The sequence below is a fragment of the Tachypleus tridentatus genome, chromosome 7 (genome assembly GCF_004210375.1).
Source record: "Tachypleus tridentatus isolate NWPU-2018 chromosome 7, ASM421037v1, whole genome shotgun sequence".
NCBI classification, from domain to species: Eukaryota; Metazoa; Arthropoda; class Merostomata; order Xiphosura; family Limulidae; genus Tachypleus; species Tachypleus tridentatus.
In genome coordinates this window covers 182,463,726-182,486,219 of record NC_134831.1, presented here as the reverse complement: position 1 = coordinate 182,486,219, position 22,494 = coordinate 182,463,726, and the positions used below count along the sequence as shown (strand labels likewise).

Below are 22,494 nucleotides of genomic sequence, written 5' to 3'. Positions count from 1 at the left end.
AATCAATATCCCATTCTTCTTCTCTGCTTACAGTCAATATCTCATTACTCCATGTCTACTTACAATCAATATCCCATTACTCCATGTCTGCTTACAATCAATATCCCATTCTTCTTGTCTGCTTACAGTCAATATCTCATTACTCCATGTCTGCTTACAATGAACATCCCATTTCTCCATGTCTACTTACAATCAATATTCCATTACTCCATGTCTGCTTATAACCAACATCCAAATACTCCATGTTTTCTTATAGTCAGTATCCCATTATTACTTGTCTGCTTACAGTCAATATCACATTAATTCATACTTGCTTACAGTCAATATCCCCTTATTCTGTGTTTGTTTGCAGTCAATATATTGTTAATGAATATTTGCTTTCTATCAATATCCAGTTACCTCATGTTTGCTTTCAATCAATATTCTATTAATGTATGTTTATTTTCAGTGAATATCCCATTACCCCATGTTCGTTTGAACATTCTAGCCCAGAAAGACAGCTGGCTGAACCAGGAGTTCGCGAAGTAGATAGATTAAATAAACCACAATCAATTTACAGAAAGAGTGCGTCTTAGTTCAGCTCTTAGAAATAAAGCTGTACTTTACCTTTTTTATCAAATCTCTCATCCCTTCACTGACAGAAGAAGGAAACTGGAGCTCCGTCAGTTGAAAGAGGCTATAGACTTCTTCCACAGAAGTGTTAGAATGTATGTCGTAAGGACGCTACCAAACACCAGATACAATACGTGAGTGTGCTTCAAATTTCTTTCATGTTTTTTTTAATACTTAGAGAAATGTTGGAGTTGAGAAATACAAGATTTTACGACATCGTTTAAGCTGAACTATTTTTAATTGTTATCGCTGATGTAATAAAATGTTTCTGTACTTTACACGAATCATCATTCAGATCTTATAATTACTTTTGAAGTAATTAACGACAAAAATTAAGTTCAATATATATAAGTCGTCACTACAAATAACATTAGGTTCTGTGTGTGTTACTCTAGTATGAATGAGGGAGTTTATTCTATCGCTTAGACGTTCTAGCGTCACAGTTAAAAAATGACTTATGATATTTAGTATGTATGTTTATTGAGTGTAACGCTACTTTATAACGAGTAAGTGAACGGTGGTTGACAATTTGTGCCACATATAGTTTAGTAGAACAACATTTCCTAATCAGTTAGCTAGTGACACATTTAGTTTAGTAGAACAACATTCCTTAATGAGTTAGCTAGTGACACATCTAGTTTAGTAGAACAACATTCCTTAATAGGTTAGCTAGTGACACATCTAGTTTAGTAGAACAACATTTCCTAATGAGTTAGCTAGTGACACATCTAGTTTAGTAGAACAACATTCCTTAATGAGTTAGCTAGTGACACATTTAGTTTAGTAGAACAACATTTCTTAATGAGTTAGATAGTGACACACCTAGTTTAGTAGAACAACATTCCTTAATGAGTTAGCTAGTGACACATTTAGTTTAGTAGAACAATATTCCTTAATGAGTTAGCTAGTGACACATCTAGTTTAGTAGAACAACATTCCTTTATGAGTTAGCTAGTGACACATCTTGTTTAGTAGAACAACATATCTTAATGAGTTAGCTAGTGACACATTTAGTTTATTTGAACAACATTTCTTAATGAGTTAGCTAGTGATACATTTAGTTTAGTGGAACAACATTTTTTAATGAGTTAGCTAGGGACACATTTAGTTTAGTAGAACAACATTTCCTAATGAGTTAGCTAGTGACACATCTAGTTTAGTAGAACAACATTCCTTAATGAGTTAGCTAGTGACACATTTAGTTTAGTAGAACAACATTTCTTAATGAGTTAGATAGTGACACACCTAGTTTAGTAGAACAACATTCCTTAATGAGTTAGCTAGTGACACATTTAGTTTAGTAGAACAACATTTCTTAATGTGTTAGCTAGTGACATATCTAGATTAGTAGAACAACATTTCTTAATGAGTTAGCTAGTGAAACATCTAGTTTAGTAGAACAACATTCCTTAATGAGTTAGCTAGTGACACATTTAGTTTAACAAGACAATATTCCTTAATGAGTTAGATAGTGACACATTTAGTTTAGTAGAACAATATTCCTTAATGAGTTAGCTAGTGACACATTTAGTTCAGTAGAACAATATTCCTTAATGAGTTAGCTAGTGACACATCTAGTTTAGTAGAACAACATTCCTTTATGAGTTAGCTAGTGACACATCTTGTTTAGTAGAACAACATATCTTAATGAGTTAGCTAGTGACACATTTAGTTTAGTAGAACAACATTTCTTAATCAGTTAGATAGTGACACATTTAGTTTAGTAGAACAACATTTCTTAATGAGTTAGATAGTGACACACCTAGTTTAGTAGAACAACATTCCTTAATATGTTAGCTAGTGACACATCTAGTTTAGTAGAACAACATTTTTTAACAGGTTAGCTAGTGGTACCATTAGTTTATTTGAACAACATTTCTTAATGAGTTAGCTAGTGATACATTTAGTTTAGTGGAACAACATTTTTTAATGAGTTAGCTAGTGACACATTTAGTTTAGCAGAACAACATTTTTTAACAGGTTAGCTAGTGGTACCATTAGTTTATTGGAACAACATTCCTTAATAAGTTAGCTAGTGACACATTTAGTTTAGTAGAACAACATTTCTTAATGAGTTAGATAGTGACACATTTAGTTTAGTAGAACAACATTTCTTAATGAGTTAGATAGTGACACACCTAGTTTAGTAGAACAACATTCCTTAATATGTTAGCTAGTGACACATCTAGTTTAGTAGAACAACATTCCTTAATGAGTTAGCTAGTGACACATTTAGTTTAACAGAACAATATTCCTTAATGAGTTAGATAGTGACACATTTAGTTTAGTAGAACAATATTCCTTAATGAGTTAGCTAGTGACACATTTAGTTCAGTAGAACAATATTCCTTAATGAGTTAGCTAGTGACACATCTAGTTTAGTAGAACAACATTCCTTTATGAGTTAGCTAGTGACACATCTTGTTTAGTAGAACAACATATCTTAATGAGTTAGCTAGTGACACATTTAGTTTATTTGAACAACATTTCTTAATGAGTTAGCTAGTGATACATTTAGTTTAGTGGAACAACATTTTTTAATGAGTTAGCTAGTGACACATTTAGTTTAGCAGAACAACATTTTTTAACAGGTTAGCTAGTGGTACCATTAGTTTATTGGAACAACATTCCTTAATGAGTTAGCTAGTGACACATTTAGTTTAGTAGAACAACATTTCTTAATGAGTTAGATAGTGACACATTTAGTTTAGTAGAACAATATTCCTTAATGAGTTAGCTAGTGACACATTTAGTTTAGTAGAACAATATTCCTTAATGAATTTGCTAGTGACACTTTAGTTTAATAGAATAACATTCCTTAATGAGTTAGCTAGTGACACATCTAGTTTAGTAGAACAACGTATCTTAATGAGTAAGCTAGTGACACGTCTAGTTTAGTAGAACAACATTTCTTAATAAGTTAGCTAGTGATACATTTAATTTAGTAGAACAACATTTCTTAATGAGTTAGCTAGTGACACGTCTAGTTTAGTAGAACAACATTCCTTAACTAACTCAAGTGACATATCTAGATTAGTAGAACAACATTTCTTAATGAGTTTGCTAGTGACACTTTAGTTTAATAGAATAACATTCCTTAATGAGTTAGCTGGTGACACATCTAGTTTAGTAGAACAACATATCTTAAGGAGTTAGCTAGTGACACATTTAGTTTATTTGAACATTTCTTAATGAGTTAGCTAGTGATACATTTAGTTTAGTGGAACAACATTTTTTAATGAGTTAGCTTGTGACACATTTAGTTTAGCAGAACAACATTTTTTAATAGGTTAGCTAGTGACACTTTAGTTTAATAGGATAACATTCCTTAATGAGTAAGCTAGTGACACGTTTAGTTAAGTGGAACAACATTTCTTAATAGGTTAGCTAGTGATACATTTAGTTTAGTAGAACAACATTTCTTAATGAGTTAGCTAGTGACACGTCTAGTTTAGTAGAACAACATTCCTTAATGAGTTAGCTAGTGACACATTTAGTTTAGTAGAACAACATTTCTTAATGTGTTAGCTAGTGACATATCTAGATTAGTAGAACAACATTTCTTAATGAGTTAGCTAGTGACACGTCTAGTTTAGTAGAACAACATTCCTTAACTAACTCAAGTGACACGTCTAGTTTAGTAGAACAACATTTCTTAATGAGTTAGCTAGTGACATATCTAGATTAGTAGAACGACATTTCTTAATGAGTTTGCTAGTGACACTTTAGTTTAATAGAATAACATTCCTTAATGAGTAAGCTAGTGACACGTCTAGTTTAGTAGAACAACATTTTTTAATAGGTTAGCTAGTGGTACCATTAGTTTATTGGAACAACATTCCTTAATGAGTCAGCTAGTGACACATCTAGTTTAGTAGAACAACATTCCTTAATGAGTTAGCTAGTGACACATTTAGTTTAGTAGAACAACATTTCTTAATGAGTTTGCTAGTGACACTTTAGTTTAATAGAATAACATTCCTTAATGAGTAAGCTAGTGACACGTCTAGTTTAGTAGAACAACATTTTTTAATAGGTTAGCTAGTGGTACCATTAGTTTATTGGAACAACATTCCTAAATGAGTCAGCTAGTGACACATCTAGTTTAGTAGAACAACATTCCTTAATGAGTTAGCTAGTGACACATTTAGTTTAGTAGAACAACATTTCTTAATGAGTTAGATAGTGACACATTTAGTTTAGTAGAACAATATTCCTTAATGAGTTAGCTAGTGACACATTTAGTTTAGTAGAACAATATTCCTTAATGAATTTGCTAGTGACACTTTAGTTTAATAGAATAACATTCCTTAATGAGTTAGCTAGTGACACATCTAGTTTAGTAGAACAACGTATCTTAATGAGTAAGCTAGTGACACGTCTAGTTTAGTAGAACAACATTTCTTAATAAGTTAGCTAGTGATACATTTAATTTAGTAGAACAACATTTCTTAATGAGTTAGCTAGTGACACGTCTAGTTTAGTAGAACAACATTCCTTAACTAACTCAAGTGACATATCTAGATTAGTAGAACAACATTTCTTAATGAGTTTGCTAGTGACACTTTAGTTTAATAGAATAACATTCCTTAATGAGTTAGCTGGTGACACATCTAGTTTAGTAGAACAACATATCTTAAGGAGTTAGCTAGTGACACATTTAGTTTATTTGAACATTTCTTAATGAGTTAGCTAGTGATACATTTAGTTTAGTGGAACAACATTTTTTAATGAGTTAGCTTGTGACACATTTAGTTTAGCAGAACAACATTTTTTAATAGGTTAGCTAGTGACACTTTAGTTTAATAGGGATAACATTCCTTAATGAGTAAGCTAGTGACACGTTTAGTTAAGTGGAACAACATTTCTTAATAGGTTAGCTAGTGATACATTTAGTTTAGTAGAACAACATTTCTTAATGAGTTAGCTAGTGACACGTCTAGTTTAGTAGAACAACATTCCTTAATGAGTTAGCTAGTGACACATTTAGTTTAGTAGAACAACATTTCTTAATGTGTTAGCTAGTGACATATCTAGATTAGTAGAACAACATTTCTTAATGAGTTAGCTAGTGACACGTCTAGTTTAGTAGAACAACATTCCTTAACTAACTCAAGTGACACGTCTAGTTTAGTAGAACAACATTTCTTAATGAGTTAGCTAGTGACATATCTAGATTAGTAGAACGACATTTCTTAATGAGTTTGCTAGTGACACTTTAGTTTAATAGAATAACATTCCTTAATGAGTAAGCTAGTGACACGTCTAGTTTAGTAGAACAACATTTTTTAATAGGTTAGCTAGTGGTACCATTAGTTTATTGGAACAACATTCCTTAATGAGTCAGCTAGTGACACATCTAGTTTAGTAGAACAACATTCCTTAATGAGTTAGCTAGTGACACATTTAGTTTAGTAGAACAACATTTCTTAATGTGTTAGCTAGTGAATTATCTAGATTAGTAGAACAACATTTCTTAATGAGTTAGCTAGTGACACATCTAGTTTAATAGAACAACATTCCTTAATATGTTAGCTAGTGACACATCTAGCTTAGTAGAACAACCTTCCTTAATGAGTTAGCTAGTGGCACGTCTAGTTTAGTAGAACAACATTTTTTAATAGGTTAGCTAGTGGTACCATTAGTTTATTGGAACAACATTCCTTAATGAGTCAGCTAGTGACACATCTAGTTTAGTAGAACAACATTTCTTAATGAGTTAGCTACTGACACATTTAGTTTAGTAGAACAACATTTCTTAATGTGTTAGCTAGTGACATATCTAGATTAGTAGAACAACATTTCTTAATGAGTTAGCTAGTGACACGTCTAGTTTAATAGAACAACATTCCTTAATATGTTAGCTAGTGACACATCTAGTTTAGTAGAACAACCTTCCTTAATGAGTTAGCTAGTGACACATTTAGTTTAGCAGAACAACATTTTTTAATAGGTTAGCTAGTGACACTTTAGTTTAATAGGATAACATTCCTTAATGAGTAAGCTAGTGACACGTCTAGTTTAGTAGAACAACATTCCTTAACTAACTCAAGTGACATATCTAGATTAGTAGAACAACATTTTTTAATGAGTTAGCTTCTGACACACCTAGTTTAGTAGAACAACATTCCTTAATATGTTAGCTAGTGACACATCTAGTTTAGTAGAACAACATTTTTTAACAGGTTAGCTAGTGGTACCATTAGTTTATTTGAACAACATTTCTTAATGAGTTAGCTAGTGATACATTTAGTTTAGTGGAACAACATTTTTTAATGAGTTAGCTAGTGACACATTTAGTTTAGCAGAACAACATTTTTTAACAGGTTAGCTAGTGGTACCATTAGTTTATTGGAACAACATTCCTTAATAAGTTAGCTAGTGACACATTTAGTTTAGTAGAACAACATTTCTTAATGAGTTAGATAGTGACACATTTAGTTTAGTAGAACAACATTTCTTAATGAGTTAGATAGTGACACACCTAGTTTAGTAGAACAACATTCCTTAATATGTTAGCTAGTGACACATCTAGTTTAGTAGAACAACATTCCTTAATGAGTTAGCTAGTGACACATTTAGTTTAACAGAACAATATTCCTTAATGAGTTAGATAGTGACACATTTAGTTTAGTAGAACAATATTCCTTAATGAGTTAGCTAGTGACACATTTAGTTCAGTAGAACAATATTCCTTAATGAGTTAGCTAGTGACACATCTAGTTTAGTAGAACAACATTCCTTTATGAGTTAGCTAGTGACACATCTTGTTTAGTAGAACAACATATCTTAATGAGTTAGCTAGTGACACATTTAGTTTATTTGAACAACATTTCTTAATGAGTTAGCTAGTGATACATTTAGTTTAGTGGAACAACATTTTTTAATGAGTTAGCTAGTGACACATTTAGTTTAGCAGAACAACATTTTTTAACAGGTTAGCTAGTGGTACCATTAGTTTATTGGAACAACATTCCTTAATGAGTTAGCTAGTGACACATTTAGTTTAGTAGAACAACATTTCTTAATGAGTTAGATAGTGACACATTTAGTTTAGTAGAACAATATTCCTTAATGAGTTAGCTAGTGACACATTTAGTTTAGTAGAACAATATTCCTTAATGAATTTGCTAGTGACACTTTAGTTTAATAGAATAACATTCGTTAATGAGTTAGCTAGTGACACATCTAGTTTAGTAGAACAACGTATCTTAATGAGTAAGCTAGTGACACGTCTAGTTTAGTAGAACAACATTTCTTAATAGGTTAGCTAGTGATACATTTAGTTTAGTAGAACAACATTTCTTAATGAGTTAGCTAGTGACACGTCTAGTTTAGTAGAACAACATTCCTTAACTAACTCAAGTGACATATCTAGATTAGTAGAACAACATTTCTTAATGAGTTTGCTAGTGACACTTTAGTTTAATAGAATAACATTCCTTAATGAGTTAGCTGGTGACACATCTAGTTTAGTAGAACAACATATCTTAAGGAGTTAGCTAGTGACACATTTAGTTTATTTGAACATTTCTTAATGAGTTAGCTAGTGATACATTTAGTTTAGTGGAACAACATTTTTTAATGAGTTAGCTTGTGACACATTTAGTTTAGCAGAACAACATTTTTTAATAGGTTAGCTAGTGACACTTTAGTTTAATAGGATAACATTCCTTAATGAGTAAGCTAGTGACACGTTTAGTTAAGTGGAACAACATTTCTTAATAGGTTAGCTAGTGATACATTTAGTTTAGTAGAACAACATTTCTTAATGAGTTAGCTAGTGACACGTCTAGTTTAGTAGAACACCATTCCTTAATGAGTTAGCTAGTGACATATCTAGATTAGTAGAACAACATTTCTTAATGAGTTAGCTAGTGACACGTCTAGTTTAGTAGAACAACATTCCTTAACTAACTCAAGTGACACGTCTAGTTTAGTAGAACAACATTTCTTAATGAGTTAGCTAGTGACATATCTAGATTAGTAGAACGACATTTCTTAATGAGTTTGCTAGTGACACTTTAGTTTAATAGAATAACATTCCTTAATGAGTAAGCTAGTGACACGTCTAGTTTAGTAGAACAACATTTTTTAATAGGTTAGCTAGTGGTACCATTAGTTTATTGGAACAACATTCCTTAATGAGTCAGCTAGTGACACATCTAGTTTAGTAGAACAACATTCCTTAATGAGTTAGCTAGTGACACATTTAGTTTAGTAGAACAACATTTCTTAATGTGTTAGCTAGTGACATATCTAGATTAGTAGAACAACATTTCTTAATGAGTTTGCTAGTGACACTTTAGTTTAATAGAATAACATTCCTTAATGAGTAAGCTAGTGACACGTCTAGTTTAGTAGAACAACATTTTTTAATAGGTTAGCTAGTGGTACCATTAGTTTATTGGAACAACATTCCTAAATGAGTCAGCTAGTGACACATCTAGTTTAGTAGAATAACATTCCTTAATGAGTTAGCTAGTGACACATTTAGTTTAGTAGAACAACATTTCTTAATGTGTTAGCTAGTGAATTATCTAGATTAGTAGAACAACATTTCTTAATGAGTTAGCTAGTGACACATCTAGTTTAATAGAACAACATTCCTTAATATGTTAGCTAGTGACACATCTAGCTTAGTAGAACAACCTTCCTTAATGAGTTAGCTAGTGGCACGTCTAGTTTAGTAGAACAACATTTTTTAATAGGTTAGCTAGTGGTACCATTAGTTTATTGGAACAACATTCCTTAATGAGTCAGCTAGTGACACATCTAGTTTAGTAGAACAACATTTCTTAATGAGTTAGCTACTGACACATTTAGTTTAGTAGAACAACATTTCTTAATGTGTTAGCTTCTGACACATTTAGTTTAGTAGAACAACATTTCTTAATGTGTTAGCTAGTGAATTATCTAGATTAGTAGAACAACATTTCTTAATGAGTTAGCTAGTGACACATCTAGTTTAATAGAACAACATTCCTTAATATGTTAGCTAGTGACACATCTAGCTTAGTAGAACAACCTTCCTTAATGAGTTAGCTAGTGGCACGTCTAGTTTAGTAGAACAACATTTTTTAATAGGTTAGCTAGTGGTACCATTAGTTTATTGGAACAACATTCCTTAATGAGTCAGCTAGTGACACATCTAGTTTAGTAGAACAACATTTCTTAATGAGTTAGCTACTGACACATTTAGTTTAGTAGAACAACATTTCTTAATGTGTTAGCTTCTGACACATTTAGTTTAGTAGAACAACATTTCTTAATGTGTTAGCTAGTGAATTATCTAGATTAGTAGAACAACATTTCTTAATGAGGTTAGCTAGTGACACATCTAGTTTAATAGAACAACATTCCTTAATATGTTAGCTAGTGACACATCTAGCTTAGTAGAACAACCTTCCTTAATGAGTTAGCTAGTGGCACGTCTAGTTTAGTAGAACAACATTTTTTAATAGGTTAGCTAGTGGTACCATTAGTTTATTGGAACAACATTCCTTAATGAGTCAGCTAGTGACATATCTAGATTAGTAGAACAACATTTCTTAATGAGTTAGCTTCTGACACATTTAGTTTAGTAGAACAACATTTCTTAATGTGTTAGCTAGTGACATATCTAGATTAGTAGAACAACATTTCTTAATGAGTTAGCTAGTGACACGTCTAGTTTAATAGAACAACATTCCTTAATATGTTAGCTAGTGACACATCTAGTTTAGTAGAACAACCTTCCTTAATGAGTTAGCTAGTGACACATTTAGTTTAGCAGAACAACATTTTTTAATAGGTTTGCTAGTGACACTTTAGTTTAATAGGATAACATTCCTTAATGAGTAAGCTAGTGACACGTTTAGTTAAGTGGAACAACATTTCTTAATAGGTTAGCTAGTGATACATTTAGTTTAGTAGAACAACATTTCTTAATGAGTTAGCTAGTGACACGTCTAGTTTAGTAGAACAACATTCCTTAATGAGTTAGCTAGTGACACATTTAGTTTAGTAGAACAACATTTCTTAATGTGTTAGCTAGTGACATATCTAGATTAGAAGAACAACATTTCTTAATGAGTTTGCTAGTGACACTTTAGTTTAATAGGATAACATTCCTTAATGAGTAAGCTAGTGACACGTCTAGTTAAGTGGAACAACATTTCTTAATAGGTTAGCTAGTGATACATTTAGTTTAGTAGAACAACATTTCTTAATGAGTTAGCTAGTGACACGTCTAGTTTAGTAGAACAACATTCCTTAACGCACTCAAGTGACACGTCTAGTTTAGTAGAACAACATTTTTTAATAGGTTAGCTAGTGGTACCATTAATTTATTGGAACAACATTCCTTAATGAGTCAGCTAGTGACACATCTAGTTTAGTAGAACAACATTTCTTAATGAGTTAGCTACTGACACATTTAGTTTAGTTGAACAACATTTCTTAATGTGTTAGCTAGTGACATATCTAGATTAGTAGAACAACATTTCTTAATGAGTTAGCTAGTGACACGTCTAGTTTAATAGAACAACATTCCTTAATATGTTAGCTAGTGACACATCTAGTTTAGTAGAACAACATTCCTTAATGAGTTAGCTAGTGACACATTTAGTTTAGCAGAACAACATTTCTTAATAGGTTAGCTAGTGGTACCATTTGTTTATTGGAACAACATTCCTTAATGAGGTAGCTAGTGACACATTTAGTTTAGTAGAACAATATTCCTTAATGAGTTAGCTAGTGACACATTTAGTTTAGTAGAACAACATTTCTTAATAGGTAAGCTAGTGACACAGTTAGTTTAGTGGAACAACATTCCTTAATAGGTTAACTTGTGACATATCCAGTATGGTGTAGTAACATTGGTAAATGAATTAATTTGTGCTACATATGGTTTAGAAGATAAACATTTCTAAATGGATTAGCTTGTGGCACATCTAGTGTAGCAGAACAACATTCGTTAATGTATTAGTTTGTGACAAGTTTAGTAGGAAACATTCATTAACAGGTAAGTTTGTGACGCATATAGTTCAGAAGAAAAATATTCGTTAACATGAAACTGTCATATCAAAGGTAAACCTCTGTTTTTTGCAGTTTTTCGTCATTCTTATTCTGTAGAAATAATAACGATATGTTAGGATCTATTTCAACAGTCTAATTACACAAAAAATTACAGGTGTTGTGTATCACGATTTGACCGGCATGTTTATTTGTTTTAAAACTTTACTATGGCTGCGAACGACTTCTTGAAGGTCTCTTTTCTGATGGTTCTGACACCCCAAGTTGATTTATATTACTTTATTTTCAGTGCCGTTAAGTGCAATAGATATCCCTGTCTTGGAAATTCTGAATGCCTGATGTGAATATATATCAATTTTTGATGATATCACATTACATACGAACGCCAAACAATGTCAAAATATTGTTCTGGAACAAACTGTCCCACCGCAATTTGATATCGGCTTCGCTCATGACGCAACTTGCTTACTTTCATATTAAAATAACTTTAAAAAACGCACCTAATTTTTTGTGTGTGTTATGTTTACAAATCCGCATTTGCTCTGGTCTGGAATCTCCTCTTTTTTGTTTTATTAAAACACGATCCATAGCGTTTCGTTTTTACAAAACTACATATATCTATTGAAAGTAGTTTGTAGTTAAGCACAAAGCTACCCAAAAGCTATCTGTGCTCTGCTTATCGCGGGTATCGAAACTTGGATTCTAGAGTTTTAAGGTCACAGACATTCCGTTGTGCTACTAGGAGGCTAAGGGAAATAAAAATACAAAATAATACTATGAAAATCTCGTAAACTCTGTATAAAACATATTTCTTTACGTCAGCTTTTTCCTTTCTAAAATGTCACATAGTTTCCAAGTGCAAAACTTTCCATAATGCTACATATCTAGTGCTGATATTTGTCTTTAAAATTCTGAATATTAGATTATAAAATGATTCAATTTTGTGTACATGTAATTAAAATTACATTATTACGATATTAACCAATGCCATTTTAGTTTGACAGTGGGACAGGGTATGAAGTTTTATAATATATTATTTGTGTTATTTCTCGTTATTTGCATCTTACATTTGTCCTTTGTGCCTCTTTCTGTTTTCTATTAAAATGTTTTTTTTTTATTTCGTCGAAAATTTGTTTTGATACAAATCCAGATACTCCCATAGATTTTTTTTCTTTTCTCCATCTGGAATTAAAAAACAACAAAAAACGCAATATCTAAACCAGTGTTAGACCTTCCATCGGTGGCTGAGCGGCAAGCCTCAGAGCTTATAACTTTAAAATTTGGGTTTTGACACCAGCTTTGGGCAGAACACCGATTGTTTCGTGTAGCCACAAACAAACTACTTAGCGAGGACTGTATACTTACTGCTGCACATAACATCTCGTAGCAACACACCCCTAACGACCACCAGTCCGCTGGAAATGTGTATCCAAGACACCGATCTAACGCACAATCAAAAACCTCCGGCGCTACAGCAAGAGAAAAAATAACAATTTGCACGAGTTAGATCTCACTGGCATTTTGATGTGACATCATCAATTTATAAAATATGCTTGAATTATTCAATACAGTACTTTATACATTGTAAAAACATCACTGTTCGTGTTTTTATCCTCACAAAAATAAATCGACATTTAAGTAACATAGTACTTATAAGAATCATTATTTTATCAAGAGTTTGTCTTACACACACACAAAAATTATACACGGGTGTGCAAGATGTGTACATAATCGAAGTAGGTTGGTGAGTTTGAGTACCTACGACGTTACATTTCGGGGTTTAAGCTACTTATGCAACTTTGCTTTTCATAACATATTGAACATGTTTCTGAATTTTAAAATCTGCCATATTTGTATGAAATGTATTAACGTGACAGAAGCATAATTTTCAAAACTGTTGAACGAACGTCATCAAAATCAAATATATTTTTCCGAAAAATTGTTTGTTATGAATTTCGCGCAAAGTTACACGAGAGCCATCTGTGCCAGCCATCCCTAATTTAGCAGTGTAGGACGAGAGAGAAAGGCAGCTAGTCATCATCACCCACCACCACCTCTTGGGCTACTCTTTTACCAAAGAATAGTTGGATTGACTGTCACATTACAACGCCTCCACGCTTGAAAGGGTAGGCATATTTAGGGTGAAGAAGATTCGAACCTGTGGCCTTCAGATTGCGAGTTTGAAAGTTTAAGAACTAGTTTCAATGATATAAAACTTTTGCTAAAAGAAACTTTTCAGTCAACCAGTTATGTCAGAACTGTAAATTGTTGGTAAAGTAGTAGAGATCTGAGACATAGCGATACATTCGATGAAAGTTAGTTAATAAAATTCATTGAAACTTTATTTATTCGTAAAGTTTTAGTTGTAGAACTCGTAGCCGGAGAATTAAAACTAGACTGGACCTTCCATAATTTTTCTACCGAATAATCTAAAAGCAAATTAGAACTTGCTAACAATAAAATTATTGTTTAAATAATTTTTTGAAAGGAAAGTGTGGATTTACAAATCTACTAAAGAGGGTTGAGTACATAATGTTAAAAAGATTTTGATTATGCAAATAAACAAAGCATGTGACAATTACAGCTGATTTTAAGCTACGATGGAACCTAAATTTTGACATTTTTTGGTGTTCGTAGGTAGTGTGATGTCACCAAAATTTGATAATTTATGGAAAACGTATGTAACAGTCCTTTCTGGTACAAAATATTCACACACTAAGATCATAACTAAGTGTTCAGATCAGGGATACAGAATTTCCATGATGGAGATATTTCTAGCACAGTGATTTCCGGCCTTTTTCTAACCGAAAACCATCTAATTCTGATCCCAAAATTTCATGAACCAATTTTTACGATGTCAACTTTTTACAGTACTTTAAACTACATCGCAAAACTATACTCTAGTAGTTATATTTTAAAACACATATCTTCAAATGTATCGTAGACCAGCTAAAATCTCCCTGTCAACTAGCAGTTTGAAACCACTGAAACAGAAATATTAATCAGTTTGAGGTACCAGGACCACTCAGAAAAGAGAATGCAACAAACTCGCTCTTCAGCTGTGGTCGGCAAAATATTGAATCAAGTAACAGGTGAGAATGCACAGAGACAAAGATGAGTAGAAAAGACCGCCTAAGGGCGCTCTGCAACAAACAGTATAGAGTATGAACCCAAAGTAATTCTGTCTGGAAAAGCAATGTAATTCATGTGCAAATAAGCTGCTTCGACAACATATCAATTAAACAATCCCATATCTCAAGACAACAAAGTGGATATCTATACTTGTTTCATACAAAGACAAACCCTACCATTCATTTATACGAAGTTTCATCTTACCATTCAAGTTATCATACGTACCACCTACGGATTTCAAACTGCTGAAACAAGCGCTGGGATACCGTCATCCTCTTACATTAAATGGCATATAGAAAGTGTACAGCGAGGAGGTGTGCTTTGAACATGAATGTCTTACAACAAAGCTTTCGGCAATGGAAACAACTCTCAGGCCTTTTATCAAAAAGGACATCATCACCAGACTCACGTGACGACATGGACTGAACGTGGACAGCCCCAAAATTGTTTTAATATAACTTACCCAGTCTTCCTCACATAATTGTTCAAAGAAAAATAATTAACAGTATAGTTCGGCTGAAGCACAGAGGGTAAACCTAAAATATGTTGTTGTTTTTTAAATTAACCTTTATCGTATATTTCAAAACTATCGGTGTTTGGAGCAGGTTTGTCAAATAAGATGATCCGTTGTTTGAATATTTACAATCTACCTTAAGAAAAAAGCTGTTAAAATATTATTACTTCAGTTTTGGTATTCAAGATGTCGTGCTGGACCAACCTAAAGGCAGAGTACGGCTATGAGTCTACTGCACCAAGGAGCCAGAAGTGGTTATGTTTCTTTTGTTTGTTTGTTTGTTTGTTTAATACTCTTCGCACGTAACTTTAAGGTTGGTAATTTCATGAATTTTAAATGTAAAAATTTTAGTGTAAAACATTTGATAGCTTGTGGAGAGAGATAGAAGAATCGACCACTCAATTGTAGTTTTCCATGAGCATAATCTGTTATAGTTTTAAATTTAATTTGTAAGATGTCTCTGTGATCCAAAATCCTTGTAAAATATTGTTGTTGCACGAACAGTGTTAAATTCGTAACATTTGTCCTGACTGACACGTGTACGATGTCTCCAGAGAATGAAACGTACAATAACATTAAAGAAAATGTAAGCATTGTCATGTTTCCACCTACTCGAATTATTCTATTTATGTTTGTCCAGATTATGAACGATAGGAATAAGAGATAGTAAACTGACTCAGTCTAAAGCGGTCTGGACAGGCGTGGAAAAAAATTCGAAATACAAGCTGCGATAACGCTTGCAGTAAATACACAGTACGAAACGCGTCAAGTCTCATTAGGAACAGCAAACGTTCGTATCATGAGAAAGATGACGTACGAGCGCTTTGCTGCGTGGAATGCTTTGGATTTTCACTAATGGGCAAGTAGAAATGAGGCATGCAATGTTAGCAGGTTTGGTTTCGAGCCGTAAACATGTTAAGGAAAATAATATTACGTTCAAAGATTTATTGTTCAAAAATTTATCGTACTTTAATGGTGGAAACACTAGTGGCGATGACTAGCTGCCTCCCCTCTAGTCTTACACTGCTAAATTCGGGACGGCTGGCGCAGATAGCCCTCGTGTAGCTTTGCGCGAAATTCAAAACAAACAAACAAACAGCGTTTTCTTATAGCAAAGCCACATCGGGCTATCTGCTGAGCTCACCGAGGTGAATCGAACCTCTGATTTTAGTGTTGTAAATCCGTAGACTTACCGCTGTACTAGCGGGGAAGATATACACCTACACAAATTACAGTTAACTGACTGTAACGTTTTTATAAAAAGCAAGATTACAATGTTTTACAGCAAGTGCGTGTGGCTCTGCTGTAAACATTATTGTTTGTTAAATTTTCGCGCAAAGCTATTCGATGGTTATCTGCGCTAGCCATTTCTGATTATAAAGTGTTATATTGGAGATAAGGTAGTTAACTTGAGTGCCCGCAGGAAGGGGCAAGAGTTTTGTTTGTTTGTTTATTTTTGAATTTCGCGAAAAGCTTCACATGGGCTATCTCCGCTTGCCATCCCTAATTTAGCAGTGTAAGACTAGAGGGAAAGCAGCGAGTTATCACCACCCACTGCCAACTCTTGGGCTACTCTTTTACCAACGAATAGTGGGATTATAACGGCTCCACACTGCTGAAAGGGCGAACATGTTTGGTGTGATGGGGATTCAAATCCGCGACCCTCGGATTACGATTCGAGTGCCGTAACCACGTGGCCATGCCGGGCTAGGGGCAAGGGGAGATATTCTAATTATTTTTAGTTACTCTTATTAAAACTGTAAATTTATGTTAGTGTTTAAACACGTTCTTTTAGTCTATTGACTCGCTCTGTAAAAGCTGATCGGCCTTATACATGTTTCTCCCCCTCTCGGATATATTTCTGTGGGTACCCATGACAACTAACCAACGTTTCGGCATCTATACTTAGGCCTTCTTGATATCTTTTTACTTTACCGTAATTCATTATCTGATGTAAAAAAGCGACACCGCTGAAGTTTATTACAGAAAATGAACAGTAGAGTAATGCTGTAAAAGGGATCCATAAAACTGAAAACTGTAAACAAATTAATAGTGGCCAATAATACTCTTTTACTTCACCTGTCTAACGTAGAGGTTTCTCTCATAGTGATTACAAAGCGCCATCTCTCTTTGGTTAACTGGTGTTCAGGGTTACAGATGAGAAGTGGAATTCCAACAAAATGTTCAAAGAACTGAACCTCCTGACTTCAAGATTAAACAATTTTCAGATTACTAAGTTGTCTCGGAACTGGTAACGCTAAAAATAGGGTTTTAGTGCCAATGGTGCGTACAACACAGAAAGCTTCTTGAGCAGATTTTGTTTAACAATAAACAAACAAACTTTATTTATTAGATTAACTTATCATATTTTAAAAGACATATACTGCCTTTTATTCCATATAATGGAAGTATGTAAAGATATTGATAAGTTAATTAACTTTATTTAATTATTAAATATTTTAATCATAGAGGTGCTGTGTTAGGCAACAATAGCCACATCTTACAGACGACTGCCGGAACTGTTAGCGTTTAGTGTAATAATAACCACATTTTACAGACGACTGCCGGAACTGATAGCATTTATTCTAACAATAACCACATATTAGAGACGACTGCCGGAACTGATAGCATTTATTCTAACAATAACCACATATTAGAGACGACTGCCGGAATTGGTAGCGTTTAGTGTAACAATAACCACATCTTACAGACGAACGACTGCGGGAACTGGTAGCGTTTAGTGTAACAATAACCACATCTTACAGACGAACGACTGCGGGAACTGGTAGCGTTTAGTGTGACAATAAACACATCTTACAGATAACTCATTTCTGCTACCTTATTGAAATTGTACATTCGTCTCTATTTTCACGTCTTGGTAATGCTCACGTGGCTAAACCAACCATTTAATCTGTCATTTCTCTAGCCACGGGGCAAACATGTCAAGAACTGTATAAGGTAACACACTTCCTTTAAGTCTAGATGAGCTGGATTAAAGAAGAGAATCTAAGTCTTAGAGCACGTGCTCACGTGAGTCTTGTTAACAAGAGTATTATCATCTGACAAGATGTACAAACATGTTCCGTCCTTCTACCTTATTGTCTATAATGTGTAGCGCATGCGACCTGTGGACGGCAACGATCAATTCCTGCGTTTGTAAAGATGCAACCAAATCACCTAGTTACACCATAGACGCTAACAAATCACATCTTCTCCCAAATAGACAGCGGAAAGGCTGGTAGGCAGACAAACATCAGTGATGGTTGTACAGGATATGAATAATTACAATCATAACAACGTTTGTGTCTTTGAAAATGTTGGTAGTTAATGTGCAGGTGTTCACTTTGGTGTAGTATATAGTAATGTAGTTACACACATAGGAACACCTAGGCCTGGCATGGCCAAGCGCGTAAGGCGTGCGACTCATTTACAGTTGTAAATATGATTTTTTTTGTAGACAGTTTCTCTTCGAAATTGCTCGGCATGGCCAGGAGATTAGGGCGCTCGACTCGTAATCTGAGGGTCGCGGGTTCGAATCTCCATCGCACCAAACATGCTCCCCTCCCAGCCGTGGGGGTGTATAATGTGACGGTCAATCCCACTATTCGTTGGTAAAAGAGTAGCCCAAGAGTTGGCGGTGGGTGGTGATGACTAGCTGCCTTCCCTCTAGTCTTACACTGCTAAATTAGGGACGGCTAGCACAGATAGCCCTCGAGTAGCTTTGTGCGAAATTCCAAAAACAAACAAACATAGGAACACCTGTTGTATGCTTTATTAGGCTTAGTACAGTTTACAGTAATGTAGTTACATACAGGAATACTTGTCGTACGTTTTATTAGGTTTAGTACAGTTTACAGTAATGTAGTTACATACAGGAACACTTGTCATATGTTTTCAAAATCTGTTGAAAAAGATCACATGAAAGCAAGTGCACGAATAAAAAGTATTGTGTGATCAAACCCAGTTATTTACCACATTACATACAACAGTTTCTTTATCTTTCTTTCACGACAAAAACAAACAGAAGGATTATAAATTACACTGCAAGAGCCATATAGAACGTGTAGGACATTTATTGATAAACTGAAGAAAAGAAAATACAAACTTCTGTAGAATATTCATTACAAAACCTAATTTCCACGCAATCATGCTGAGTCAGTTATATTCGTAAATGCACAGATATGTTTCAGAACGTACATAATGTACGTGTTTGAGAACGAGAAATTTATATCAGTTATTATGTGACTTCATACTTTCAAAACATTAAACATACCTATTTAATAAAATCACTCAAGTTTCACTACCAATTTTAGAACAAAAGATGGAACTTTATCTAAAAATATAAAATATGATATTTAATTTCGTGAAGTTGGATCTGACCAATTTGTGTATGGTTTAGTAATATTCTGGTCTCGGGATCAAACATCGTGTGTAAGGTTTATTAATATTCTAGTCTCAGGATCAAACATCGTGTGTAAGGTTTATTAATATTCTGGTCTTGCGATCAAAATTCCTGTGTAAGGTTTAGCAATATTTTGGTCTCGGGATTAATCATCTTGTGTAAGGTTTAGTAATATTCGGGTCTCGAGATCAAACATCGTGTGTAAGGTTTAGTAATATTTTGGTCTCGGGATCAAACATCGTGTGTAAGTTTTAGCAATATTCTGGTCTGGGGATTAATCATCTTGTGTAAGGTTTAGTAATATTCGGGTCTCAGAATCAAACATCGTGTGTAAGGTTTAGTAATATTCTGGTCTCGGGATTAATCATCTTGTGTAAGGTTTAGTAATATTCGGGTCTCGAGATCAAACATCGTGTGTAAGGTTTAGCAATATTCGGGTCTCGAGATCAAACATCGTGTGTAAGGTTTAGTAATATTTTGGTCTCGGGATCAAACATCGTGTGTAAGGTTTAGTAATATTCTGGTCTCGGGATTAATCATCTTGTGTAAGATTTAGTAATATTCGGGTCTCGGGATCAAACATCGTGTGTAAGGTTTAGCAATATTCGGGTCTCGAGATCAAACATCGTGTGTAAGGTTTAGCAATATTTTGGTCTCGGGATTAATCATCTTGTGTAAGGTTTAGTAATATTCGGGTCTCGGGATCAAACATCGTGTGTAAGGTTTAGTAATATTTTGGTCTCGGGATCAAACATCGTGTATAAGGTTTAGTAATATTCAGGTCTCGGGATCAAACATCGTGTGTAAAGCTTAGTAATATTCTGGTCTCGGGATTAATCATCTTGTGTAAGGTTTAGCAATATTCGGGTCTCGAGATCAAACATCGTGTGTAAGGTTTAGTAATATTTTGGTCTCGGGATCAAACATCGTGTGTAAGGCTTCGTGATATTCGGATCTCAAGATCAAACATCGTGTGTAAGGTTTAGCAATATTCGGGTCTCGATATCAAACATCGTGTGTAAGGTTTACTAATATTCGGGTCTCGATATCAAACATCGTGTGTAAGGCTTCGTGATATTCGCATCCCAACTTTATTAACATATATTACGATATTCGAATTCCAAACTCAAACCTAACAAATTGTTTGAAGGTTTTGTCACATGTAGAAAGTCTTAACTTACCCATATACGGTTTAGTGCCTGACATTGACGTCGCCAGTTCCCCGTCTCTTAAAACTATAGCAGTGTTGAAATCGGTTATGTGGGCATGTCCTGTAGATTAAACAAAATTACAGATTTCTTTAGTATTTGACTAGGTGACGTTTCTTTGTGATATTTATTGTATTTTTTATCATCAAAACGTAAATTAATCACTCAGTATGTTTGTCTTCTTTCCGGCGTTTTCCAATATTCACCTTTTGTTTTGTTACTTTTAAGATACTTCATTATATTTCGCATTTATTGAAAAATTATCTTTTTAATTGGAATTCTCCAATTTTAATACTAACGTAAATAACAAATAATTCACATTAAGAAAAAGTATAGAAAGAGCATTACTTACCGTTTTCATCCAGTAAAATATTGTCAGGTTTGATGTCCCTAAAAATACACAATTTATAATAAGAACCCGTTGATAATATTGTAGGAAAGTTGGTGGGTTATTTTTTTGAATAAAGTAAAATGTATTTTACGAATAGAAATAAATACATTTAACATTCTATAGTTGGGAAAGACAACGAATAAAAATACATTTGTTTGTTTGAAGTTGGAGATGGAGCTACACAAGAGGCTATCTGTGCTCTGCCCACTGCGGATATAAAATTTCGGTTTTTTTAATTATAAGTCCGCAGACATGCCGCTGTGCCATTGGGGATGGGCAGTAAATGAATAAAAAATACAATTAATAATAAAGCAAGTATTGTTTGTCCAATTTTCTCTGCAGCATTACATTTGGTGAAAAGGCCTTAGGAAAGATTCGCACAGTTCATTGTTTCGGTGTCTGACCTGTTAGTCTTAGCAGTCAACATCACCACCTAGCGGTGAGTGAAAACATCTAAAGAGACATTCTAGTTGCGCAGTACTTTAAGTTACAGCCTATCTTATGTTAAATCGATTCCATACATAGCCACTCGTCACACAGCTGTACAATAAAATATTGGTCCTGTGCCAACCGCAAGGATCGAACCTGAATTATTTAGTTTGCTGTTGAGCTAAGGTGGAGAGGACATGCAATTTTCTTTTGTTTATTGAATTTTACGTAAAGCTATTCGGCTGACATCTGCATTAGCTGCCCTTAATTTAGAAAAGATAGGTTAGAGGGCAGCAAGTTAACAGCCAATACTCGTAGGCCACTCTTAAACAACGAAAAGTTTTTGTTTTTTTTTCTGAATTTCGCGCAAAACAACTCGAGGGCCGTCACTAATTTAGCAGTGTAAGACTAGAGGGAAGTCATCACCACCCACCGCAAACTCTTTGGCTACTCTTTTACCAACGAATAGTGAGATTAACCGTAACATTATAACGCCCCCACGGCTGAAAGAGCAAGCACATTTGGTGCGACGGGGATTCGAACCCGTGATCCTCAAGTTACGAGTCGAACGCCTTAACCGACCTGGTCATGCCGGGCCACAACGAAAAGTAAGATTGACCGTCGTCTTATAACGCTCCCGTCAAAGTGTTTGGTGACGGGGTGCGAACCTGCAACCCAATAATTGCGAATGGGTTGCTATTTGATTTCTAGTAATTAAGTTTTTCCGCCTTCTAGTGACACAATGGTGTGTCTGTAGACGTACAGCGCTATAAACCGGGTTTTGATACCC

At 34.1% G+C, this 22,494-nt stretch overlaps 1 protein-coding gene and 1 long non-coding RNA gene across 5 annotated transcripts in view; one reads left to right on the top strand and one right to left on the bottom strand.

Annotated features, from left to right (window-relative positions):
- Nucleotides 1-22,494, top strand: part of LOC143257415 (uncharacterized) — a 159,385-nt gene that overhangs the window by 88,298 nt on the left and 48,593 nt on the right. Inside the window, exon 2 of the long non-coding RNA XR_013031839.1 lies at nt 449-746. This is a non-coding gene — a long non-coding RNA (uncharacterized LOC143257415). The remainder of the gene's footprint in view (nt 1-448; nt 747-22,494) is intronic.
- LOC143257414 (serine/threonine-protein kinase 32B-like) overlaps nt 1-22,494 on the bottom strand; it is a 151,490-nt gene that overhangs the window by 88,332 nt on the left and 40,664 nt on the right. For 2 of the 4 annotated variants that reach the window (XM_076516055.1, XM_076516058.1), the window contains 4 exons: nt 21,237-21,274; nt 20,858-20,947; nt 12,994-13,097; nt 607-723 (listed from right to left, as the gene is read on the bottom strand). In XM_076516055.1, the coding sequence (XP_076372170.1) occupies nt 607-723; nt 12,994-13,097; nt 20,858-20,947; nt 21,237-21,274 (349 nt within the window). The remainder of the gene's footprint in view (nt 1-606; nt 724-12,993; nt 13,098-20,857; nt 20,948-21,236; nt 21,275-22,494) is intronic. The other 2 variants (XM_076516057.1, XM_076516056.1) reach the window with 2 other exon arrangements.